At 36.0% G+C, this 24889-nt stretch overlaps 2 protein-coding genes and 1 non-coding gene across 4 annotated transcripts in view; 1 reads left to right on the top strand and 2 right to left on the bottom strand.

Annotated features, from left to right (window-relative positions):
• The first annotated feature begins 654 nt into the window (after window positions 1-654).
• On the top strand, window positions 655-8181 carry LOC121416232 (cAMP-regulated phosphoprotein 19-like). The gene is made up of 3 exons (XM_041609739.1): window positions 655-1209; window positions 6650-6748; window positions 7866-8181. The coding sequence occupies exons 1-3, from the start codon at window positions 907-909 to the stop codon at window positions 8049-8051; spliced, it is 588 nt and encodes a 195-aa protein (XP_041465673.1). The 5' UTR covers window positions 655-906; the 3' UTR covers window positions 8052-8181.
• An 8390-nt stretch (window positions 8182-16571) lies between these two features.
• TRNAF-GAA lies at window positions 16572-16665 on the bottom strand. Its single transcript has one exon. It is a non-coding gene; the product is annotated as a tRNA-Phe (tRNA).
• Window positions 16666-20431: 3766 nt separating this feature from the next.
• The window catches only part of LOC121416230 (perilipin-2-like), a 33216-nt gene continuing 28758 nt past the window's right edge, over window positions 20432-24889 (bottom strand). For both annotated transcript variants that reach the window (XM_041609736.1, XM_041609734.1), the window contains exons 7-9: window positions 21950-22075; window positions 21153-21410; window positions 20432-20811 (exon numbers count right to left, since the gene is read on the bottom strand). In XM_041609736.1, the coding sequence (XP_041465670.1) occupies window positions 20488-20811; window positions 21153-21410; window positions 21950-22075 (708 nt within the window). In that variant the 3' untranslated portion in view covers window positions 20432-20487. The remainder of the gene's footprint in view (window positions 20812-21152; window positions 21411-21949; window positions 22076-24889) is intronic.

Raw genomic sequence — 24889 nt, 5'->3', positions numbered from 1 at the left:
ATTTCAGATTATGTTTTTCTTTCATGAGGACATAAAACAATATACTACCTGGGTTATATTTAGATTACTGCCCCAGGGGAATGGGTACTTAGGAGAAAACCACAAATCCCTGATAATAAAGTACATGGCCTATGGGAAAGTTGTCCTTGCCCCTTGTCATAATTTACTTACTCAGTTGCCAATTTGAAATCTACATAGTCTTAGAGATCTCAATTTTAAAACAGCCATAACTTTCTTATTGCTTGTCTGATTTCTTTCAAACTTTCACCATTTCGTTTAATTTATTTTTCTCCTTCCCAACACAACATTTTATGGCCAGGGCTGGGTTCCCCTTTAATATTGATAAGCGCGAGCCAAAACTATTGTGATTTTCGAAGAAACCTATGTTTAGCTTCAAAAAGGGTATTTCATTTTGAAGAAGGGCACATTCCATTTTTGAAAATAGGGCATTTTGAAAAAAAAAGAACTATTTCCTACGAGAATTTTTTTCCGGGGGTGGGGGGCGGACCTCCCGCCACAGTTCACCGCCTCTGACTAGGCCTACAACCAAAAATTCGAGAGAGCTGAAAAACATTCATCTAGCAGCTGGCGTGAACAAAATAATGTCGAGAGCCCCCTCGACCTCTCGCGGAGCTCGTGCGTTAATTATAAACATCTTCTTATGACGTCATCCACCGCCATTATTCAGCTGAGCTGCAGTTCCAGAATCCTCGGTTTTCAAAGTAAAAAAAAACACATTGAATTAATTACTTGCAGATGGTTGCAAATTACAGACACGGTAATTCTATGTCATTATAATACATCCCAGTGTATCAAATTGTATGTAGCTAATTTATGTGCCTCAACAATTTAAGGTGACCTGAATCGATCTCTAATCTACTACTACGGTACCGAACGGACAGAAAGATGTCTTCAGCGGAGGAAACACAGTCTACTCCCGCCGAAGCTCCGGGGACGGAAGTGCAAGCTCCCGCTGAGGAAGAGAGCATGGACACTACCCCTGCGGCACCTGCCGCCACCGACACAACGGAATCTGCTCCTTCGCAGACAACTACACCACCACCAGAAACAACACCTTCGCAGCCTGTAATGACAGAATCAAATCAAAATATTCCAAAGACAGACACTGGAAAATTTATTAGGCCAGCTCAACCTGTCATCAAGCCTCCTGTTCCAAAAACAATTCAGACAGACAGACCATCAAAACAGGTAGGGGCCTACAATGAATTGTCTTAAAGTTAAACTAAACATTAAGAACTTAGCCTAAACTTTAACGTTAAAACCGCACCCTGCTGCCTGTATCGGTTAAAACAAAAAGTAAAACATGTAAAAACAAAAAAAAGATATTAAAGTTAAACTGTCTTGAGATGAATGGAGCTGGAATTTTTGGAAAGAGAAATGATAAACATGAGGCAGGGGTAGTCTTGAGGACGCAATGATGATGATTTTTTTTTAGATGTCATATACTTCATCATTGACGTCTTGACACTCTCTCCATAGACTCTTCAGCGAACGACCAAAACAAAGATGGATTCCCCCAAAAAATCCATCTTTTTAAACCGAAATCAAGAAAATTCATTTACTTTTATTAATTCTTACACCTTCCTACGCCTAATGCGTAGGAAGGTTTTAAATATTACTTTCAAAAATGTAAAAAAATGAAGATTTCTTACCTAACTGATGCCGCGTAGACCCCTCGTTCCACATGTAAACAACGGAAATACAATAGCGTCGACCCTTGAACCGCTTATTTATGACGTACTTCCGGAAAGCAATGCCGGCTTAACGAACAATTTAGAGATAAAAAATCTTATTTAACAAATATCAAAATTTATTTTGTGATCATAAATAATTCATATTAATATATATAAATTATTTATGATCACAAAATAAATTTTGATATTTGTTAAATAAGATTTTTATCTCTAAATTGTTCGTTAAGCCGGCATTGCTTTCCGGAAGTACGTCATAAATAAGCGGTTCAAGGGTCGACGCTATTGTATTTCCGTTGTTTACATGTGGAACGAGGGGTCTACGCGGCATCAGTTACGTAAGAAATCTTCATTTTTTTACATTTTTGAAAGTAATATTTAAAACCTTCCTACGCATTAGGCGTAGGAAGGTGTAAGAATTAATAAAAGTAAATGAATTTTCTTGATTTCGGTTTAAAAAGATGGATTTTTTGGGGAATCCATCTTTGTTTTGGTCGTTCGCTGAAGAGTCTATGGAGAGAGTGTCAAGACGTCAATGATGAAGTATATATGACATCTAAAAAAAAATCATCATCATTGCGTCCTCAAGACTAAGGCAGGGGTGGATCCAGGCGGGATCAGGACTAGGATTTTCCAAGGGGGGCAAATTTTCTAAAGGAAAAATTTGACAAGGAAAAAAAGGTTTTCAACAAAGAAATAAATTTGACAAGCAAAAAAAGGTCTTCGGCTGTCTTCACTATCCAAAGGAAGGGGGGATTGAAGTAGTCTTGAGGACTCCATGATGATATTTTTTGAACATATATTTCTTCATCATGGAGTGGTGAATCCCCGTCCATATACATGTACATAAAGATGGATTTCCCTAGGAAAGGTTGAAATCGGTTTGTATTGTTGAATTTTATTTATCTATGAACCTTCAGGCGCCTAATGCGTATAAAGTGACAAAAATTATTTCACTATAAATGGTAAAAATGAGACGTTTCTTACCAGACGCGATCTCCCGTAGATCCCTCGATCCGTTTGTCAACAAAGCAGACAATAGACCTGACCTTGAACTGCTTTGTGACGATGTAGTTCCGACTAGCGATGCCGTTTTGAATTATTTTTTCACAAATACTACAATTTAATACATGATTATAAATAATTAGTATATACTACTAATTATTTATAATCACGTATTGAATTTTATAATTAGGTATATCACCCCTATCGGACATCTAAGCTGTTCATTTTATACAAAACTGTATTGCCCTACATTCTCTGAATATCAGGAAGGGATAGGGGAAGGCGGGGTAAATTGTGACACTTTTTGCATTTTGCATATTAGAATTGATATGACTAGTACTATTGTAGAAATAAGTACCTTGCCTTTAAATTTGATTCTTGGGAAATGTTTTTCACCTACATATAACTTTCTACCCCCACACTGCAAGTCATCGTGACTTTTGGAAAAACCGATGTCAAATGGCTCAACTTGCCCCATATATGGGGTAAGTTGAGCCACAAAAACTACGTACAAAATGTATGGGGGGAGAACCAGCATGTCAATCTTTTGTTTAAAGTCTTTTCACTTGCTAATTCTCTATAAATACTAACGTCCATTAAAAGGAAAAGAGCAGTCATGTAAATTTGCTCCTTTCAGCCTGCATTTCAATCGACTTTTATGGTTTGTTTGTTTTTTAAGATGCATTACCATAAGAATTACCATGGCTCAACTTGCCCCATGCTGTTTGGCTCAACTTACCCCAGTCCGAACTTAGTGCGATAATTTTGCATCCACACATTTATTATGCATCCATCATATAAAAGACTATAACAAGAATGAAGATCCATACCTGGACTAACAATGTTGTTATCATGTCTTTACTATATTTAAAGACGTGTGTGTGTATAAAGCACTTATCTATTTCACATTCTTTTTTACTTTTTTGGTTGAAATTCACACTTTTCCCTCAAGATTAGAAACTACTTTTTGTTTCAAAGTGGAAAACAATGTGGTGGGGTAAGGGGTTATGCTATGGTTCATCAATACATGACACCACCACAATGTCTGACTCATTCATTATTGGCCTGGGGGCTGGTGGCTCAACTTGCCCCTATGCTCAACTTACCCCACCTTCCCCTACCGATAGGTATATTGTTTGTATTTTCTTCGGTCTCAATGCGTGTATTTACTTTGCATGCAGAGATGATGCAAAATATACATTTGTATTTTCCCTGGTCTCACATCCAGGCATTTGAGGATGCGTATGAAGAGATATGCTTCATAATGATCCGCGCACCAACAATATACATCATAATAAACACAACACTGGATCCGGGTGTTTGCAAGTACGTCATAATGGTAAAGTGCAGAGCCTAGACCCTGATATTAACATGACACAATAGAACTCTATTTTTAAAAGAAATATCCCCATTATCATGATTTTTGCTCTGATATCTGATTTGGATGATAATAGAAATATTGACTAGCTCTACTTTCGGGGAACATCAAATATATTGCCCTTAAATGACCCATATTGCCCTCGTCTAAAGACTCTGGCCAATACGATTCTTTTGCTGGCAATATATTTGATGTTCCCCTCAAGGCCAGTCAATATTATATAATCATATAATAATTATTTATAATCAGGTATTAAATTTCATACTCACGTGTTAAATTTTTTTAATTGTGTATTGAATTTAATACGTGATTATAAATAATTAGTATATACTACTAATTATTTATTTGTGAAATAATAATTTTTTTAAAGTATTCTTCAAAACGGCATTGCTAGTCAGAAGTACGTCGTCACGAAGTGGTTCAAGGGTCAGGTCTAAATTGTCTTTGCTTTGTTGACAAACAGATCGAGGGAGATCAGGGGCCCATTGCAGAAAGAGTTGCAATCAATCGCAACTCTACAAATCATGCGCAACTTGATTTTCAACCAGTCATCAGCGCGCATTTGGGACTTGCGATTGATTTTTTTACTTGCATTTAAAGGCAAATCCTTCTGCAATGGACCCCAGGTCTGGTAAGAAACGTCTCAATTTTACCATTTATAGTGAAATAATCTTTTATCCCTTTATATGCATTAGGCGCCTGAAGGTTCATAGATAAATAAAATTCTATAATACAAACCGATTTCACCCTGTATCTGGATTTCCTAGGGAAATCCATCTTTGTGTACATGTACATACGTGTGTCTCTTATAGATATATGGACGGGGATTGAAGACTCCATGATGAAGAAATTATCGTGGAGTCCTCAAGACTAGTTTCAATGGCATTTTTGCAGTACACTACTTTAATTGTGCCTCTCAAAAGGGGGGGGCACGGGCTGGCTTTGCCCCCCCCCCCCCGATCCGCCGGTGACATTCATGAGGTTTCTAAAAAAAAAGGATAAAGAGAAATAGCTCTACCCTCTGGCACATGTTTTTACTACATGTGGTTTAGTAGATGTAGTATAGAGAGGATCCTTACGTTAAAAGTTGATAGTTATTCACTAATTTATACATTTATGTGCTTAATATCCACGGAGCCAAGGATTGCACCCCATTTATGTACACACACCATTGTTATTCCCATGATTAAGCCTCCTCAAAATCTCAACCTATGATTTCTAGCCCTAATTTTTGTAAATGGGCTACAACTTCATCCTCGTTAGGCACTACATGTAATAGTTCCCTTTGTAAATGAAATTTCTTTGTTCAATTCGAGAAAAAAAATTAATAAGAAGATTCATGTGAGCATTCTATCATACAGATGTTTTCGCCATCTTGTCATCTTTGTTGTTGTAGCCTAGCTACACCTACGAGACGTGTGAATGGTGGCAACATCCTGATCTAAATGAAAAATATGTGCATTGGTCAATAAATATGAATCTCACCTAGATGCTAAAATATCCCGCACGCTATCCCAGTTACTGCCCTCTATATGCGTCTTGTAGCTACATGTAGGCTACATGTACAATAACAAAGATGACAAGATGGTGACAATTACATCTGTGAGTAAATGCTCATCTTGTAATCTTTTTCTGAATTTAACAATGAATTCTCAGTATGATTTACTAAAGATGTGAACCCTTCATTTCTTTACAAAAGTTTGAAAGTAGTATTGCCACTTTAGAGAGCCAAGTACCGTACATAAATCAGGCGGCCTCAATTGCTCCATTTCGGTGGGGCAAATAAGGCCAGCTGACAAAAATCTTTATGGCTCATTAATGTGCAAAGTAGGCTGATTACAATTGTACATGTAGTTCTAAAATTTCTGATAGAAAATGTGGTCTACTCTAGAGTAAATAGACATGTTACTGCTTGACATTAAAAAGATCTGGAATTATAAAAAAAGGTAGCCTTAGGCTTTTACCTCACTCTCCCCAACAGAATTCGAAAATGTGAATGTAATTGATAGTCAGTTTTCTAGTGGTATTTTTTCCATCCAAATTTCTTATAACTTCTGCAATATCAAATTTTCACACATGATTTTGTGCAAGAGGGTTATTTTTACATCATACATGGGTGCCTATGGAAAACCTAATCACTAATTAGTACATAAAACTTGTTTGAATGGAAAAGAGGGTGAAGCACTAACACTGCCTACATGTATATGTACATGTATATACAAATATGAATTTAGACTATGAAACAATGTTATACCCTTATACAGTGCGTCCCAAAATGGCTGCCAAATAAAAAATGTAGCACTTTGCGGGAAAAGACTTATAGATATGGAAAGCCAATAAAGTCAACTTTCAAATGACACCAAAATGTTGGAAAACTATTCATGCTTGAGCGAGCACTGCCCACTGAAAGGAAGGGTATGAAAACTATTTTGGGACGCACTGTATATACATGTAACCCATTGTTTTTGTACCGGATAAGAAGTTTACCGATACATTCAGAAGAGATTTCCATTAATTTTAAGTTTCTTATACTGTATATCTCTTTTTGTTATAGTCCATAGAACAAATGGAGGAAGCCAAGCTGAAAGCAAAGTTTGGAGGACTGTCAAAGCCAGGAGGATCTCAGTTTCTCCAAAAGAGGCTTAATAAAGGCGTAAGTATGAGAATCATTTGTATGATTTCTACACTGGGTTTACTGTTTGTTTTTATTATCATATTATTAAAGGTAAATGCCAGTTGTGGTAACAATATCAAAATGAGTTTGTACAGAATCCAATGAAATGACCACCAAAGTGCCTGTTGTATAAATAAAAAAATATGTGCCAAATGATTCTGGAAGAAATTGTGTAATTGCTGAAAAATTAGTAAATAAGCACAGGATTCGGGTCAAGCGTCGGGCCGACATTCAAAGCAATAATAATACACTGTCTCACGTGCGCTTTTCTGTGTTAGTGATCTTCAGTGTGAACATTTTTCACCGAGATTTCAAGATTTCACAAAATTCAGTTTGTGTAACTGTACCAGACCTAGATCCTCAATGATATACTGACAATTAAGCCTGGTTTTACAGACTTTCTCATGAAATCAGTGTTTACTGCAACTACTGGCATTTCTCTTTAAGTATTATTTGATATTGAATAGAAGTTATTTGGCAATATTTAACATCAAACTCATTAATCTCAAAGATGTACAACATGATGATCGAGGAGCTCCAAAAATTATGCTTGTGGATAGTTCTTTGTGGTTGATTATCGGAGTAAAAATCGTCTTACATGTAAAGCGATGCTTAGTCAAATTGGTATTTGTGGGTAAATACTTGTTTTTATATCATCTATGCCATTACAATTTAAGGAATATATGGATTTGCTTTCAGGGAATATTCAGGGCATAATTTTCCTGGTATCGCATCGCAATTTGCTCCATATTTTTGAAAGACTGCCATGAATAAAGTCTTATTTTTCATAGGACTGTACATTACTTAGTAGAGAGCTTTTCTCTTATGACCAAAAATGCTATTCAAATTTGTTAAGCAAAATTGTTCCTTGGCATTCGTTTATCACTTTTCAGGTGCATCCTGTGATCAATTTCAAGAGATATTACAAACTTAAAAGAAGCTTTAGAATTTATGAGCCCTCTACATGTACGTTTATGTTACTGATTATTGCTGAAGGAAACACCAATTAGTTGCTGAATCTTTTTCTATCCATCACTCTTGGTATTTTATTTTTTTAAATCTCTATTTTGGTGATTTGATCTTTGACCACCTGCAGATGAAGTACTTTGATTCTGGTGATTACAACATGGCGAAGCAGTCTGGTAAGCTGGGTAGGCGCCCATTGAGTGGTAAACCTGGTGGGATCCCTTCTGCTCCAAAACCAACCGGTGAGGCTATCCCAACACCAGACTCTATTCATCATAGAAAGCAGTCATCAGAGATCAGCAAACTAGCCGTCTAACAGGGAAGATGCAATCATATACCACTGAAGCTATCCTACCAGCCACATTATGACATGGAAGAATGGAGATACCTGTATGTGTAAATAGAATATTTTGAAAATGAAATGGGCAGATAGGGTGTATGAAAGGCACTTAATGAAAGCTTTTCCCCTTCATTTGTTGTTGGAGCTGTCATGTGTCAGCGATCACCTATATCGTCGGCGGTCATCAGAACTGACGTATCAGTCAATTTTGGTTTTTTTTTAAATCAATTTTGACGTTTTTGCAGAAAATGAAAGTACAACTCCTACTCTATTCATAACTAAATTTTTAGACAGCAATTTATTTTCTTTTCTGAGATAGAGGATTTTCATGACGATGCCATACAAATTTTTAACAAAATGCACAAATCCCATTGGGACGACGTTTTGACTGATCACGCACATTGAAATCGCGGTCAGTCAAAACGTATTGCATTTTCCCTATGGTGTTTTTGTACATGGAAAATCTAAGTCGCTGAAACCGAAATTACAAGCATGTAGCTCTTTTGCCATATTTTCTCGGATCCTTACTTTTGTGTAAAAATAAAGATACCAATGTCAAGCAAGTTTTTTGGTGTTTCCAACCATGTATTTTTCAAGCAATGATTATGTTGTAAGGCAGGGAACTAAGAGTGAAAATTATGGTTAACTTTGAAGTTGATTTTCTCTGTGAAATGGGTTTGCACCGTTGTATGTGTGATACAAGGGTTCGGATGACCGCCGACGATAGGTACATTGAAGGATCATATAAAAGTAGCACATTATTCCAAGTAATTTTCCATTTATTTCTTTTGTGAAGGAGAAAGGTAAAATATGAATACAGTTTTGTAGACCTCTGTACATAAGATTTACCTGTAGTTTCTATAGTTAATTTTCCTTTATTGCAATTTGCATTAAAACTGGATGTTCCTTTTTATGATTATATGACAAGAGTAAATGCTGTTTTGCTCTGAACTTCAAATAAAATATTTTTTCTCTCTCTCTGTCCAAAAATTACCAAGGGTAGAATACCAAGGTCCTTACATCATATTCACTAACCATCTCATTGTCTCATCAGTGAAATAACTGCGTATGATGTTTGCTTTCCAAGTGATTGGCATTCACACCCATTTTGAAAACAAAAATCATAGTACTCTGCTTGTTTGATTTCTTGTCCAGACTTCACACACTGAACCTTTTTTTCCATCAGCAGCACAAACTATCCACCATTTCATTTAAGTCAGTCAAATTTACATGTACTTTTCAAGTACATGACTACACTGTAAGTACTATGTGCAGATGACAACCTATTTTACTTGTCTTCAACTCCTTTACTGGCGACCTCTGTACATTGCATACTGCCTTGTGTATCATACATGTACATACAAATATGTGAATGAACGCTGGAGAATGTGTCTGCTTAGCTTCATAACAAAGTCATATACAGTATATGTAGATGTCTAGATAATTGTCCTTTATTTTACACAGGATGTTAGACTACATGTTCTGCTATAAATGCTTTATTTAAAGCATAATTTTGATACCTTTTATTAGTCTCCCAGGTTCCCAAAACAGAAAAGACAAATCTCGGTATTCTCAGAATTTCACAGAACATGCAGGCATTCAGGCCAAAAATGGTAATTATGAAAAATATACATTGAATATGATGAAAATCCTGCACAATCCAATATAACAACATTGTTCATTCAGTGACCGGGCCACCAAGTGTGAGCTTTTACAGAAATTTGGTGGCCTGACTCTCATTTTAGCTTGCCCTGGGCCACAGTGCCACTGCTAATATCAAGCACTGGTTACTCAAATGTTGGTGAATCCAACCAGAGAATGAACATATTGAAATTGTCAAAGTTCTGTCATGTTGTTAAGTCAGGTAATATTGTTACCTTCAATAAACTGTTTCTATTGGCATGCCAAACATTGTAGTGTTGTTTTCTTCATTAAACACTCGGCTTGAAGGCGTGCCTTTTCGTGGTTAGGTTAACAAACTTTTGAGCACAACTGTACATCATACCATTGTATTGATTTATCACTTGGATATTGTTACAAATTCATTGAAAATTTGTTAATGTGGGACTAAGAGTAATCATACCATGGACACGAGTGTTTATTTTTGTTTGCACGAAGCACAAAGCAACATCGTTGCTCAGTTGTTAAAAACCTTGTATCTCAAATTCATAGACAAAAATAAGGGTACAGTACATTTAGCCCAGAAAGAAGCTGTATTTTGGTAAATATGGCAGATGTGGGAACCTAATATTGTTTGGGAAAATCCTTTTATTTCCTGCAGATAATTTTTGTCTCACCTGCGAAGCAAAGTGAGACTATAGGCGCCGCTTTTCCGACGGCGACGGCGACGGCGGCGGCGGCGTCAACATCAAATCTTAACCTGAGGTTAAGTTTTTGAAATGATGTCATAACTTAGAAAGTATATGGACCTAGTTAATAAAACTTGGCCATAAGGTTAATCAAGTATTACTGAACATCCTATCAGAGTTTCATGTCACATGACCAAGGTCAAAGGTCATTTAGGGTCAATGAACTTAGACCATGTTGGAGGAATCAACATCGAAATCTTAACCTGAGGTTAAGTTTTTGAAATGTCATCATAACTTAGAAAATATATGGACCTAGTTCATGAAACTTGGACATAAGGTTAATCAAGTATCATTGAACATCCTGCATGAGTTTCACGTCACATGACCAAGGTCAAAGGTCATTTAGGGTCAATGAACTTTGGCCGAATTGGGGATATCTGTTGAATTCCCATCATAACTTTGAAAGTTTATGGATCTGATTCATGAAACTTGGACATAATAGTAATCAAGCATCACTGAAAATTTTGTGCAAGTTTCAGGTCTCATGATTAAGGTCAAAGGTCATTTCGGGTCAATGAACTTTGGCCGAATTGGGGTATCTGTTGAATTACCATCATAACTTTGAAAGTTTATTGGTCTAGTTCATTAAACTTGGACATTAGAGTAATCAAGTATCACTGAACATCCTGTGCGCGTTTCAGGTCACATGACCAAGGTCAAAGGTCAATGAACTTTGGCCGAATTGGGTGTATCTGTTGAATTACCATCATAACTTTGAAAGTTTATGGATCTGATTCATGAAACTTGTACATAAGAGTAATCAAGTATCACTGAACATCCTGTTCGAGGTTCAGGTCACATGATCAAGGTCAAAGGTCATGTAAGGTCAATGAACTTTGGCCATGTTGGGGTTTTTGTTGAATAACCATCATATCTCTGTAAGTTTATTGGTCTAGTTCATAAAAAAGGGAAATAAGAGTAACCATGTATCACTGAACATCTTGTGCGAGTTAGAGTAGTATTCAAAGTGAGCACTGCTGCTATATTGAATTGCGTGATGCAGGTGAGACGGCCAGAGGCATTCCACTTGTTTCTAGGTAGAAGCTTGCTGCTGATGTCATTTACAGTTTTTTTCAAGCAGTCCTCCATTTTTTTGTTCAAATTTTGATAATAAGGTTTATCACCCCAGCAACACTTAACAATGTTCATGTATATAACTGTATTTTGTTTATGTTAATAAATGGATATTGTGTTAGCAAGCAATTACCAGAGGGTGAGAAAGCGCTATGTATAATAGGATTTTTTTTCTCTGAAATGTGGACAGGTACGTTTATTTCCAGTAAATTACTTGTTTAGTTTTGTACAGCCTGCAGGTATACAATATAGTTTTTTCTCATCCATGTATACTATGCAGAATTTTGAAAACGTTGCAAGCACTTTGAAAATAAAGAATGTAAATTTTACTAAAGAAATGCTCTTTATTGTGATATCAAACATATTTTTAGGTAGACAAAATGGTACATTTATTAAATGTAATATGTAGGATAATTTAATTTTGTTGTATCTGCCATGTAATTTCCAAGATCAAAAGTTGATTTTTAAAAGGAAATGTTATCGATATAAATTTTGCTTGTTGGTTATTTACTTGAATGTTGTAATACTGTATGTTTAGTTTGTTTTATATTCAATGTTTTAATCCTGTTTTTTTTTTCACTTTTGTGTGCACTCCATGAAGATTTCTTTTTATTTTGTTGAAAATATTCTCAATTTCCTTGCAATTAATTCATAAAAACACAGTTAATGGATTCCTTACTATACAGGTATCCTTGTAAAGTGGATACAGAGGAACTTAAATGCAACAACTTTCCACAATTGATATTAATTGATTTAAAAGAAAGAAAAAATAAACAAGCACAGCAACATGAATTTCATCTAAATCTGATACAAAACAAAAATTACGTAAGGAATATGAATTTTGTATTAACATGTAAGCCTACTCTTATACGTACATGTAGATGAAAGGAATGTAATGTTTGCATATCATTAAGCAATTATTAACAGTATGACCTTACTTTCCCTTTTCCTTTTATTTTGTTTTATGATATCATAATATTTTTTTTTTGTCAGCAATCATGATCTTATCAGAAGAAGAATCAATCCTGTTTTTACATCGGTAGGTAAGAATAGAATGAAATAGAAAAGAAAAGATGGGGTAAATTTAGGTAAAAGTTAGCAATGCTTTTAGTTTGGAAGCTTTCCACTACATGTACATGTAAGTTGTATACTCTTGTTCCCTAAAGGTCAAGTCCACCTCAGAAAAATGTTGATTTGAATCAATAGAGAAAAATAAGACAATGCTGAAAATTTCACCAAAATCGGATGTAAAATAAGAAAGTTATGACATTTCAAAGTTTCGCTTATTTTCAACAAAATAGTTATATGAACGAGCCAGTTACATCCAAATGAGAGAGTCGATGATGTCACTCACTCACTATTTCTTTTGTTTTTTATTGTTTGAATTATACAATATTTCAATTTTTACGAATTTGACGATTAGGACCTCGTTGCCTGAAGCACATAAAATAATGGAATTGCACTTGTTCAGGGAGGAATGAAACTTCATTTCACATGACAGTGACGAGAAAATAAGAATATTTCATATAATAAAATACAAAAGAAATAATGAGTGATGTCATCAACTCATTTGGATGTAACTGGCTCGTTCATATATTTTGTTGAAAATAAGCGAAACTTTAAAATGCCATAGCTTTCTTATTTTACATCCGATTTTGATGAAATTTTCAGTGTTATGCTTGTTGAATTTTTCTGTTTTTATTCAAATCAAGTTTTTGTTGGGGGTGGACTTGTCCTTTAACTTTTGTATGCTCATATATGCTTACTACCCCTACTATGTACTTTAAAAAAAATCATTTTTATATGAATTCAAAATATGATGTATGGAAGAATATAGGATATCTCTTATTTTTTTGTTCATCTACATGTATTAAGTTGATTCATTGACATTTCATTGAACCTATGACATGCATAATGGATTGGATATGTGAATGTTTCAGTACATCATTGCAAGGCCTGCATGAATTTTGTACCAATCCATTGGTACATATATACATGTTTATTCATGAGCTAACATGATATATGATGAATACTCCTATTTTTCTATTGCGTAAAGTTTACTGTACATAATAATGTTATGGTATATCCGTCTGTTGATACTGGTAAGTTGGCACGCTGAAAGCATCAAATTTCAAGCCTGTAACTATTGCAAGTCAAATGAGTAAATGCCTTGGCTATTGTCTATTTTTACAAATTATCAATGCTGTGAATCCAGAGAGGTTGGATTGGAAACCTGTGCCCTTTATCTTCTTACGAGGGTGCTTAGTCAATGCTTAACTTTTTTTTGATGAAGTTATCCTTTGTTATTCAAGCACTGAAGTATATTAAACATATATATGTGTCAGTTTGAAAGAGAAATGTATCACTTTCAGTTGAGTTCAAGAAAGCAGAGACATTATGTAACATATTAAATGTATATAATTACACATTCCACGGAGTAATGTTTATTTCTTTCTTTTTATTTCCTTGCCTGTACTTGTAATAATGTTGAATGTGATGATGAAAATAATAAAGATGTTCATGATAGTGATTATGGGGATGATGATGATTGTGATGATTTGTGTATGATAGTGATGCTAGTATTGGTGATGATGGTTTTGTGATTTAGTGAAGGTAATAGCTAGCATCGATGCTAGTGATGATGTAGTGAATATTAGGGATGATAGTGATGGTGATAATGATGGCAATGATTGTCTTGATAATGATGGTTGATCATGGTGACATTGATCATGTTGATGACGATGTATTCTTCCCACTAGTGATTCAGGGATGTTCATTATTATTTCCCTTTTCCCCACTTTGCAAGGCATATTTCCAAACATTACTGTAGGGGCGGCGGAGTGAAGTTGAATGGTGGGGGGTATGGTTATTTTTTTTGGAAAAAATCGAAAGCGAGGAAGCGAAGTGACCGAGCTGATCATTGAGGTACTTTTGCATTTTGTTAAGTGAAAATGTTTGATTTTGGGTGAATTTTGTGAAAATCTGCAGTAAAAAAAATGTGTCCCCCGCTGCGTAAGGCCATGATCTTAAAACAGAAAAAAAAAATTCTCTACCCCACTCACATGACTTGTGTTCATTCATTATGCACTTGCCAAATCAGAAGCAGAACGGCGCTACTAAATATGGCACTCATTAAGCACGAAATGTGGTTTTTCGGGACAACTTACATGTAACTGATGATGACCTATGAGAAGGCAAAGGGGCACCCATCAACACATAAAACAGGTCCTTCTCTGCCGGTGAAAGGGGCACAGATTCACGTTCGTGGGGGCCGCTAGGTTAAAAGGGCCACTTACACGGGAAAGGGCACAAGAAGGCGAGGGAGCACTTGCTCAGACGTAAAAAAGGGTCCTTCTCAGGTGAAAGGGGCACAGGGCATGTTCGTGGGGGGGGACTTTTCTGGGTAAAAGAGGCACTGATTCCAGAAAAGGCTCACGGCAAGGGAGCACTTGCTCAGACATAAAAAGGGTCCTTCTCAGGTGAAAGGGGCACAGAACACGTTCGTGAGGAGCACTTTTCCGGGGCACTGATACAAGAAAGGGCACCTATTTGAAGGCAAATGATCACTTGTGAAAAAAAAAAACGGATCAATCTCAGGTGAAATGGGCACAGGGTATGTTCGTGGGGGGGGGCACTTTTATGGGTAAAAGAGGCACTAATTCCAGAAAAGGCTCAAGGCAAGGGAGCACTTGCTCAGACATAAAAGGTCCTTCTCAGGTGAAAGGGGCACAGCTAGAACACGATCGTGAGTGGGATTTTGGGGATAAATTTGCCACTGATACGAGATATGGCACATGCATGCTAAGACATAAAACGGGTCCTTCTCTGTTGAAAACTGTCACAGAACACGTCAATGAAAAGGCGTGTTTTTTTTTTAGAGAAAGAAAAAATGACACTTTGAGCGTTACGAGCTGAGATTCTGACATGTCTGAGGGAGATGTAAGGCTTCTCGTCGTTTGTTATTCATCCCAGCTACGTAGTTGGTAAGAATTTTCATTTTTTGAATATTGACAGAATATAGTTCATTTATCTTTTTGAGTACTATGATACATTTGAGAGTTATTTGAAGTTGATGGAACAGTTATAGGCTTAAGACATCTAACATGTGTGCATGCGATTGTTTAGTGTGTGTGATTGCTCGCATGAACATTAGAATGTTTCCAGATACGCCACGGTAACGTATCTTACCCGACTGGTAACATATCATGTTAATGTCATGTTTTTACGTACACGACCACTAAATATACATATAAAACTCCAACGCTGATATTTTTCCTCTCTGTCTCTCGTTTATTTCAGAAAAAAAGACATGGGGGTAAAACGCGTGCTGAGATCCGGAAAGTCAGAGAGAAAATATTTTTGTAGTGACATTTTTATTTTCCAAGTCTTCCCCTCATCAAGTTTTTTATTCACTCGTCTTGGTGGTAAAATTTGTGTTTGCTATTATTATTATTAATCAAAATTTGAACAAGAGATGACACACACTCACTATCACTTCGATGCAAATAATCACATCTATTGTCCAACGTGTCAACACACTAAAAAGAGGGGGCACCACCCTTATAAAAAATGGATCAGGTAGTTCCAAATCTGTCGTGATGACCCGGGCAGTTTATAATTTTGTATGTTTTTTTAACCAAGGACCACCTTCAGACCTTCAGTCTGACGCTCTCCCAAATTAGCTATCACGTCATCTTGGAAAAATCACATGATATATATTTTAAAATTGAGTTATATATATTCAAGATTACATAACATGGAGGAAATGTTTTGAAGATATATTGGAATCGGTCATTTGCAGCAGTAAATGTTTTTTAGTGTAAATAAACCCACCTATTGGTCTCCAATCTCTTGTGAGTCCCGGCCCTCGAGGTTCACAATGAACTTGAGATTATTATTAACTTCATATTGCCTAATAATGCGGAGTATTTCATATTATTATAGAGGGGGAATATTTTCAAAAGGTTTTCCCCAAATACCACGGATATTCGGTATGGTTCGGTATGTACGCAGAGTATACTTACGGTTTGGGAAGGAAATTAGAAAAGAAAATTGCCGAGACCCGGGACAGTCCATAACTTTGTACGGTTTGAACCAGGGACCTTCAGATCTTCAGTCTGACGCTCTCCCAACTGAGCTATCTCGGCATCTGAAAACGATACATGCTTGTTTGTATTATTTGTCCAAGCCCTTTTATTCAGCTTTGCGATGGGATGGGTTGATGATGCAAATGGAATATTTAGGGTACATGTATTTTGAATAGGTATATAGGAGAAAAGGAGGATTAAGGAGAGGGTAAATAGGCCGTTACATGAATTCAAGTTTAGGTCCTCTGCTGCCCTACATTCGCCATGTTCACACCCGGCCAGAGCATATTCACGATTTCCGAAGGAGGGGGCAATTTTATTTTCAAAAAATTGTGAAAAGAAAAAAAATGCGCTTGTATACTTTGTTTTTTCTTTCTTTCTTTTTATATTTTTCACTCCCAAATTTCGTGGAACGAGAATCACGACATTTCCTCGGTCACATTTGATCTACGGCGGCAGTACGGGGAGTCGAAATCAGCCGTTTTATTAATTTTATTTCAAACCACCTATATGTAGCTGGTACAAAAAAAATGTTAAAACGCCTTTTTTTTCGACTCGCCGTACGACCGCCGTAGAGCAAATGTGACCAGGGTATTAATCACACCAAGTCAATTGAATTCTAGCTGATAAGGGTACTAGAGGCGCGAGGAAAACTTCTTTTGATTTGAATTTGATGAGACATTGAAAACCTCGCGCTTAACGCGGGAGGGGGACCTGCACCCTCACTCCCCCCCCCCCGAGCTCACTTCGCGCGCACTTACCTCCCTCAATTAAATCCTTGCTACGCAGGTGATTCTTCTCCCCCCCCTCCCTTTCTCTCTCTTTCCATCCATTTCTCTCTCATCCTACATGTTTCTGGATATCCAAATTCCAACAAATTTCAAATTGAGATTCGTTGTTTCATTTATGCGATTTCTAACTAATTGGTATTATGGTTGATTTTATATCACTTTATTGGAATCACAATAAAGGAAAGTAGTTTATAAAGTGCATACATATACATGACTAAGATTAAGATAAGCACAATACTGCCAATGCAGGACAGTAGTAGAACAGTACAGTATCGGCATAAGTAACAGGCACATTACATAATACAAGCATTGTCTTAAAAATGAGCATGTGAAATGATCAGCCATATAGCCCCTATATATAGTTAAACATAAAGATACATTGCTTTGAATAAAAGGGGTATTCGAGATATAACATTAATTTCTGAATTGTAATATAATGTATTTTATATCAATCTAATAAGCACATATGGATGATTCCTACCACAACATTGAAGATTCAGATACACTGTTAGAAAAAATAAAAGAAGTTCTTGCAGCAGACTCTCGAGAACACCTGTAATCTTACCGAATTGCGTAATCCTACAGGAAATTGGTATTTGATGTATGGAATCTTACAAATTTCCTTGAATAAAACACCCTTTTCCCCCTTTTTAAACAGACCTGTTCTGTTCAATTGCAGAAAAAATTTTGTTTTATGAATTTACAGAATGATTCTGTTATTGCTTTCTACAAAATCTTCTGTTTATTTTCTGTAAAATCACGGTTTTTTTAACAGTGTAGATAGAAAGAAAGTAAGAAAGAGAGAAAGGAGAAGGAATGAGAAGAGGAAGATGTTTTTCTAGTAAAGGGAATGTACCGAGAAGGGTGACACAACTGCCATAATAAGTTATCTCTAGTCCATGTCGAAAGTAACTTTGCACGTCTAACCCCATGCAAGGAAAGAAAAATATGATTTGATTTGCTGGATATTATCCATGGAAAGAAAACCTCTTGAACCAATATCGATAGCCAGCCATTATTCTCAATATCGGTAACGAGGACAGAGTTATAAAATTCATTACTTCTTGTCACTTATATATAGATGGGCCCCGTTGCATAAAAGTTACTATCATGGTAACTTCCATGGTAACGCTGATCACCAACCAATCAAAATCAAGGATTCCATGCAAGCTACCATTGGATGGCAAAGTTACCATAATGATAACTTTCATGCAAGCTGGTCTTCAATTAGTTTGGATACGTGACATGGGCTGGTAAGGGAAGCCAGTCATGTTTGGAATGTCATAAAGACTTACACAATTCAGTATTCATCATATTTCTCTGTATTTGTTACATCTTGAAGAGTATTGAGCATTTAATCAAAATGGAGCCACACAAGTTTCAAATATTTTATTTTTTGGTAATTAGTATGGATCTGAACTATCAATATGAGCATATGCATGTATTATGTAATAGATCCAATAATCAAGTTAGTGAGGAATTAAAATATGAATAATAATAATAATATAGGGTATTTATATTGCGCACATATCCACCATGCATGTTGTGCTCAAGGCGCTCCTATATTACCCGGCTAAGCTAGGCGTTCATAGCGCACACAGCTTTTTAAGGAATTACTTCGTACCAGTACCCATTTACCTCACCTGGGTTGAGTGCAGCACAATGTGGATCAGTTTCCTGCTGAAGGAAGAGACTCTAAAAGCAAAATAAAGTATTGCTCCGATTTATGATTTATGTTTCGACATTACATAAAAGCAAGCAAAATAACATTTTTTTTCAAAATATATTTTTGGGCCAGTATGTGGCTGTGGCAAGGTTTTTACTTTTAAAAAATATATCTGATGATTTTTTTTAGTCTTAAGAGTCAGTTTGATCTCTCAATTCATGCAGGGGATTGAAAAACAACACTGGTAGAGGAACGGATGAATAAGCAGAAAAAAAGGACAAAGGAACACCTCTACATGCATGAAGCTTGCTTCAGAAACATCCAAGTTGAGTTCGTACTAAAAAAATGACTGCACACTATTATTTACAAACTATTTAAAAAGATGAAAAGCCATGGTCAGCTAATAATGCGACTATTCATCTATTTTGATTGATTTATTGATTGACTGATTAATTAACTCCATACTTCACTTCGATAAAAAGATATTAACAAAGTATAATAGAGAACGAATCTTTGCCCATGCTGCTCCTTCACTTTGGAATACCACCCCATCATTATGTAAAGAACTCTGAAAACAATTATTTTAAAAGAATTTTAAATGAGTTAGTGCCATTGTCAGCAATTTCTCTAGTTTATTTTCTTTGCTTTTTCCGTCTTCTTCAAAGAGCCCCTATAGGGACGCATTTGGCAGTGATATGCGCTATATAATAATGTTGGTAATATTATTATCATTAACATATATGATTCATACATAATTATGCCTATATATAATTACATAAAAAAAAAAAAAATTAATTGAGAGACCTGAAAAAAAATAACCTGTGGGTACACTGTAAAAACTGTGGTGTTAAAACTGACACCTATTGGTGTTAATAGAGGACCACACCCTGAGGTGTTAAAATAACACTCTAGAGATTGAAAATAACACCAAAGAGTGTAAATGTAACAACCATAGGTGTTGTAATAACACCTATGTAAGGTGTAAAACTAACACCACCAATTTAACACCGGTGTAAAATAACTGGTGTGGTCTTCTATGTACACCGGTCAACACCACAGTTTTTGCTGTGTACAAGTTTCCTCGAATACGTGTATTAAATTCGTTACAGGCATATCAGAATCTCCTCTACTTAGTTCTTCTAGTTGATCTTGACTAGCACAGTCATCCTTAACAAGAATAGGCTTGTTATTTTCCTCAAATTTGACTATTAACATAACGGGTCTAGTTATCTCAAGCAGTTTGTATAATTCACATGGATCTCCATGTTGACATTCCATAGAATATCAGTGAAAAGGAAAATAATATTATGAAAAGGGATTTTGAGCAAGCAACGAAGAAAATTGAGGTGGGCATTTTTGTACAGAAAAAAAAAACTGCTGACGGGCCACCCCAAAAGAATTGTGCTTGTTTATTTTGTTCCTACTTTATCTTGTTTTCTTTTTGAAAATGTTTTTCACTTTTTTCTTAGAACTTTTTCTATTCGGCTGATTCGTAGAACCAACCGCTGATCCGTTCGAAGGCTCGTGATCATCTCTTTTGTCTCCATCAACATCACCAACAACCTCCTTATCAATAGTATCATTGAGATCACCGTCGATGTCAGAGAGGATATCACCATTCTTTACATTACTCGAGGTGCTACTTGTTTGACTTGGTCGTCGAACGGCATTCCCAATTGCTCCGTGGTTTTTAGAATCTTCGTCATCAGGTGGACGTTCGTAGCACTTGCTTGATTCTCCGTCTGATAGCTGAATAATTGAATAATTAGGAAAATAATAAAGAATATACGACATAAAACAGATTGGGGAGTTTCCATTCTTTTCTTGTTCAACTATGCCTAAACAGTATTTTTAAGCCAATATCGAATTTTAAGAGGGATAAAAAAATTAATGTTTGTTGAACATTAATCCCTCCTAAAAGATAGTTTACGGTACCTCCCACTAGGGAAAACATCCTGACGTCATTAAAATGTAAATGGAAGCCCAATTCGACTGAAAGTGATGCTTGTAATTACGGCTGATATGTTAAAGTCACTTCAAATAATATTTCTTCTTTGCATATATCTATTCAGTTGATTAGTATAACCCACCGGTGATCCGATTGAAGACTCGTCATGATCTATCTTGCCTCTGTCAAAGTCTCCACCAACATCGCCAACAACATCCTTATCAATGGTATCATTGAGATCACCGTCGATGTCAGAGGGGATATCACCATCCTTGACTTTATCATCACTTGAGGTGTTACTAATTTGACATGGACGTTGATCGTCATTCCCAACTGCTCCGTGATGGTTTTTAGAATCAGATGGATGTTCGTAGCGCCTGCTTGATTCTCTATCTGATAGCTGCGAAATTATGAAAATAATAAAGAAAAAACATGAAAACAGATTCTGCAGTTTCCTTTCTTTTCTTGTTCATATACACCTAAACTGTATCTGTAAGCCAAAATAATTTTTTTTTTAAAGAATTCCTGTCATGAACTTGTTTCAATGCCAAAAATTGAAATAATAATATTTAGATTAGGGTATGATAGCTCAGTAAGCAAGAATTCATAAAAGAGCTGGCTTAAATCATTAAATTGTCAGTACTGACAAATGTATACGCTGAGAAATCTCTTCGTTAAGTTTTACATTATGAATATTGGCAATTAATAATTTGTAAATTGGTTGTGAAGTCTTTGAATTTGCAATGAAGAAATGCATTATCTCAACTCTCTACTATAATTTGTTTGTCGTTCCGACAGGTCGACAAATTCCAGCTCTTTGATTGCATTTTAATAATGACTGATGCAGTCTTTATAAAAGCCCTATAACTAACCAATAAGCTCTTATGTTTAACACGAGCATTTGAGAACAAGATTTTTTTGCCAAAAATGAAGACTCACCATCCACTGGATAGGCCTCAAAGATACCAAGGAACCAGCAAAAGACATGGAGATATCAGACATCTTGTTCAATTGCAGTTTAGCAGTGACAAAGACATTGACTGGTATATTACAAATCATCTGCACCTACAATCGAAATCATTGACCGTAGAAGAAAATACTTTAAACTGAAACACATAAAAAGATCCCTTCATGTTTTATATCAAGAATTTTCAATAACTTAATAAGTTTGGACTTTCCTGTGAGTTAGCTGAATGTTCACATCGATACAAAATGTCAAAAATATTGGCAATGTATCATCCAAGTTTGAATATGTTAAGGAAAAATATCATTTAAAGACAGAAAAAAGGTGTCTAAATAGATAGCTTAACATTTATCTCTCTGTCACGTACATGGATATAAAAGAACTGAGCGAGATCATTTCTCCGGTGCAATTATAACTTAGCTATAATTTTTTTCAACTTCTCAAAGGAAATTAGAATTTTTAATACATCAAAAATATAAGAAAAGAAACCGATATTTAAAGGGGGGTGCCGATGATTTGAGGATACCGGTTGTCAAATTCATTAAAAACATTCAATAGAAAAGCGATATGAAGTCAGCAATAATAAATCATTTGGACAGATATAGGGAACAAAGAATAATAATAGTGTATATTTGTAGAGCGCACACACCGTCAGCAGACGCTCATGGCGCTAGCCGAGCAACAGTTCTCTTTTACAATGTAAAAATTATATTTTATGGAATTTTATATAAATACTACACAAGAACAATTAACAAGTACGATGTAAGAATAATAATAATAATAATTTCACATCTGGTTCATTCACCCCAACCCATCCATCAGCCAATCATCATGCGGAACCCAGAGCCCTCTAGCTGCCCCGTTCACTGACAATTTAAGGGGTAAACCCAGTCAGTACATAACTCACAGGAGCTCTAGCAATCTGAGGACACCGGGTCCCACATGAACAGCCAGCGAACGGGAAGGGATGAATTATCTTTCTTTTAATCATAAATGGAATACAACAAAATACAATATACATTTAAAATCAATTACAATTGAAATAGGTATGTCTTAAGGTGATCTTTGAAAGTAGTATATGTCTCGATGGAGCGAAGTGAGAGAGGAAGCATATTCCATAACCTGGCTGCAGCATTCGAGAAAGCATGGTCTCCCCAGGAATGATAGGTACGGGGAGTTTGAAGCAGCTTACAATCTGTAGATCGTAAAGTGCGGATAGGATTGTATGGCCTAAGGGAATCCTGGATATATTGCGGTGACAATCCATTGAGGGCTCGATATACAAATAAAAGTTTAAACTGAACTCATTTGTGGACAGGAAGCCAATGTAGAGAATGTAAAACTGGTGTGATTGGGTCCATTCTCGGTGTAAAGGTGAGGAGTCTGGCACTTGAGTTTTGAAGAGATTGCAGTCTATTAAGTTGTTGTTTTGTGAGTCCATAGAAAAAAGAATTACAAAAATCAAGCCGAGATGTGATTAAAACATGAATTAATTCACATGCTTGTTTGTTAAAGAATTTTCGAATAAACCCTAGGTTCCGCAATTGATATCTAACAGACTTTGATGTGCTAGATACATGTTCAACAAAAGACATATTGGTATCAAATACCACACCTGGGTTACGTACCTTAGGAAACTGACCTAATAACTTCGTCAATATGTACAAGCAAGCGATCATGGTTAATTTTCACAATAGACTTTTTCGAACCAAAAACAATTAATTCATTTTTATTTTCATTAAGTTTAAGACTATTTGAATCCATCCAGCACTTCATGTCATGGATGCAGGCATCTAAGACTCTCAAAGCACTGGCAATCGCATCAGGGGAAGGATGTACAGAAATGAATAGCTGAATGTCATCAGCATAGCAATGATACTTAATATTATGTTTTTTAATAATTGCACTGATAGGCTGAAGGTAAACAGAGAACATTAATGGGCCACCTAAAGACCCTTGTGGCACACCATACGAAAGGAGAGTTCTATTTGATTGTGAATTATTGACAGACACATATTGGGTTCTTTGATCGATGTATGAAGAAAACCACTTTAGTGCCATGCCTGTTACTCCAAGAGAGTGTAGTCTTTTTATTAGTACAGAGTGATCAATGGTGTCAAATGCACTTGACATATCAAGCAGCACGAGAAAAGTTATATTACCTCTGTCCATTTCCGATAGGATGTTATCTACAAGATTAGTAAGTAATGTTTCTACACTATGGTTTGGGCGGTAGGCAGACTGGTAGTTGTCTATTAAACTGTTTTCAAGAAGATATGCACGAAGACGTGAGAAGGCCACTCGTTCAGCGACCTCGGAAAGATAAGATAAGTTTGAAATGGGTCTATAATTTTGGAGAAAGTCACTCTTTGAATTTAACTTCTTAATGGTAGGGCGCACTGCTGCAACCTTCATGCTATCAGGAACTATCCCTAAATAAAGACTTGAGTTTATAATAGATATAATTGAGGGTAAGATTGCAGGGAGACATTTTTTCAGAAGCAGTGTTGGTATAGGATCAAGCTCACTGGATTTTGAAGGTGAATTCATGATAATGGATGCAATTTCATCAGGAGTAGTAGGAGAAAGTGTATCCAAGGTTTTGTTAGTAATCAGTGGGATATCAAATTCTCCAACACTGGTGAGACTTGATCGTACCTTCTGGACTTTTTCTACGAAAAATTTATTAAAGCGTTCTGGAAGATCTGGAAGAGTAGGAAGAGGATTTTGTTTACCTCTATTTAGCAGAGAATTGGCAACTCTAAAGAGCTGTCTCGTATTTGTGCATTTTTCAACCAGCATAGAGAAAGATGTTTTGGCAACACGAACACTCGCCTGTACTACCCGACGTTGTTTCTGATATTTCTTATGATCAGACTCTAGACCTGATTTTAGCCATTTGCGCTCAAATTTCC

The sequence above is a fragment of the Lytechinus variegatus genome, chromosome 5 (assembly GCF_018143015.1).
Source record: "Lytechinus variegatus isolate NC3 chromosome 5, Lvar_3.0, whole genome shotgun sequence".
Taxonomy (NCBI): domain Eukaryota; kingdom Metazoa; phylum Echinodermata; class Echinoidea; order Temnopleuroida; family Toxopneustidae; genus Lytechinus; species Lytechinus variegatus.
Note: the sequence above shows the minus strand (reverse complement) of the source record. Positions and strands in the feature narration are given on the sequence as shown.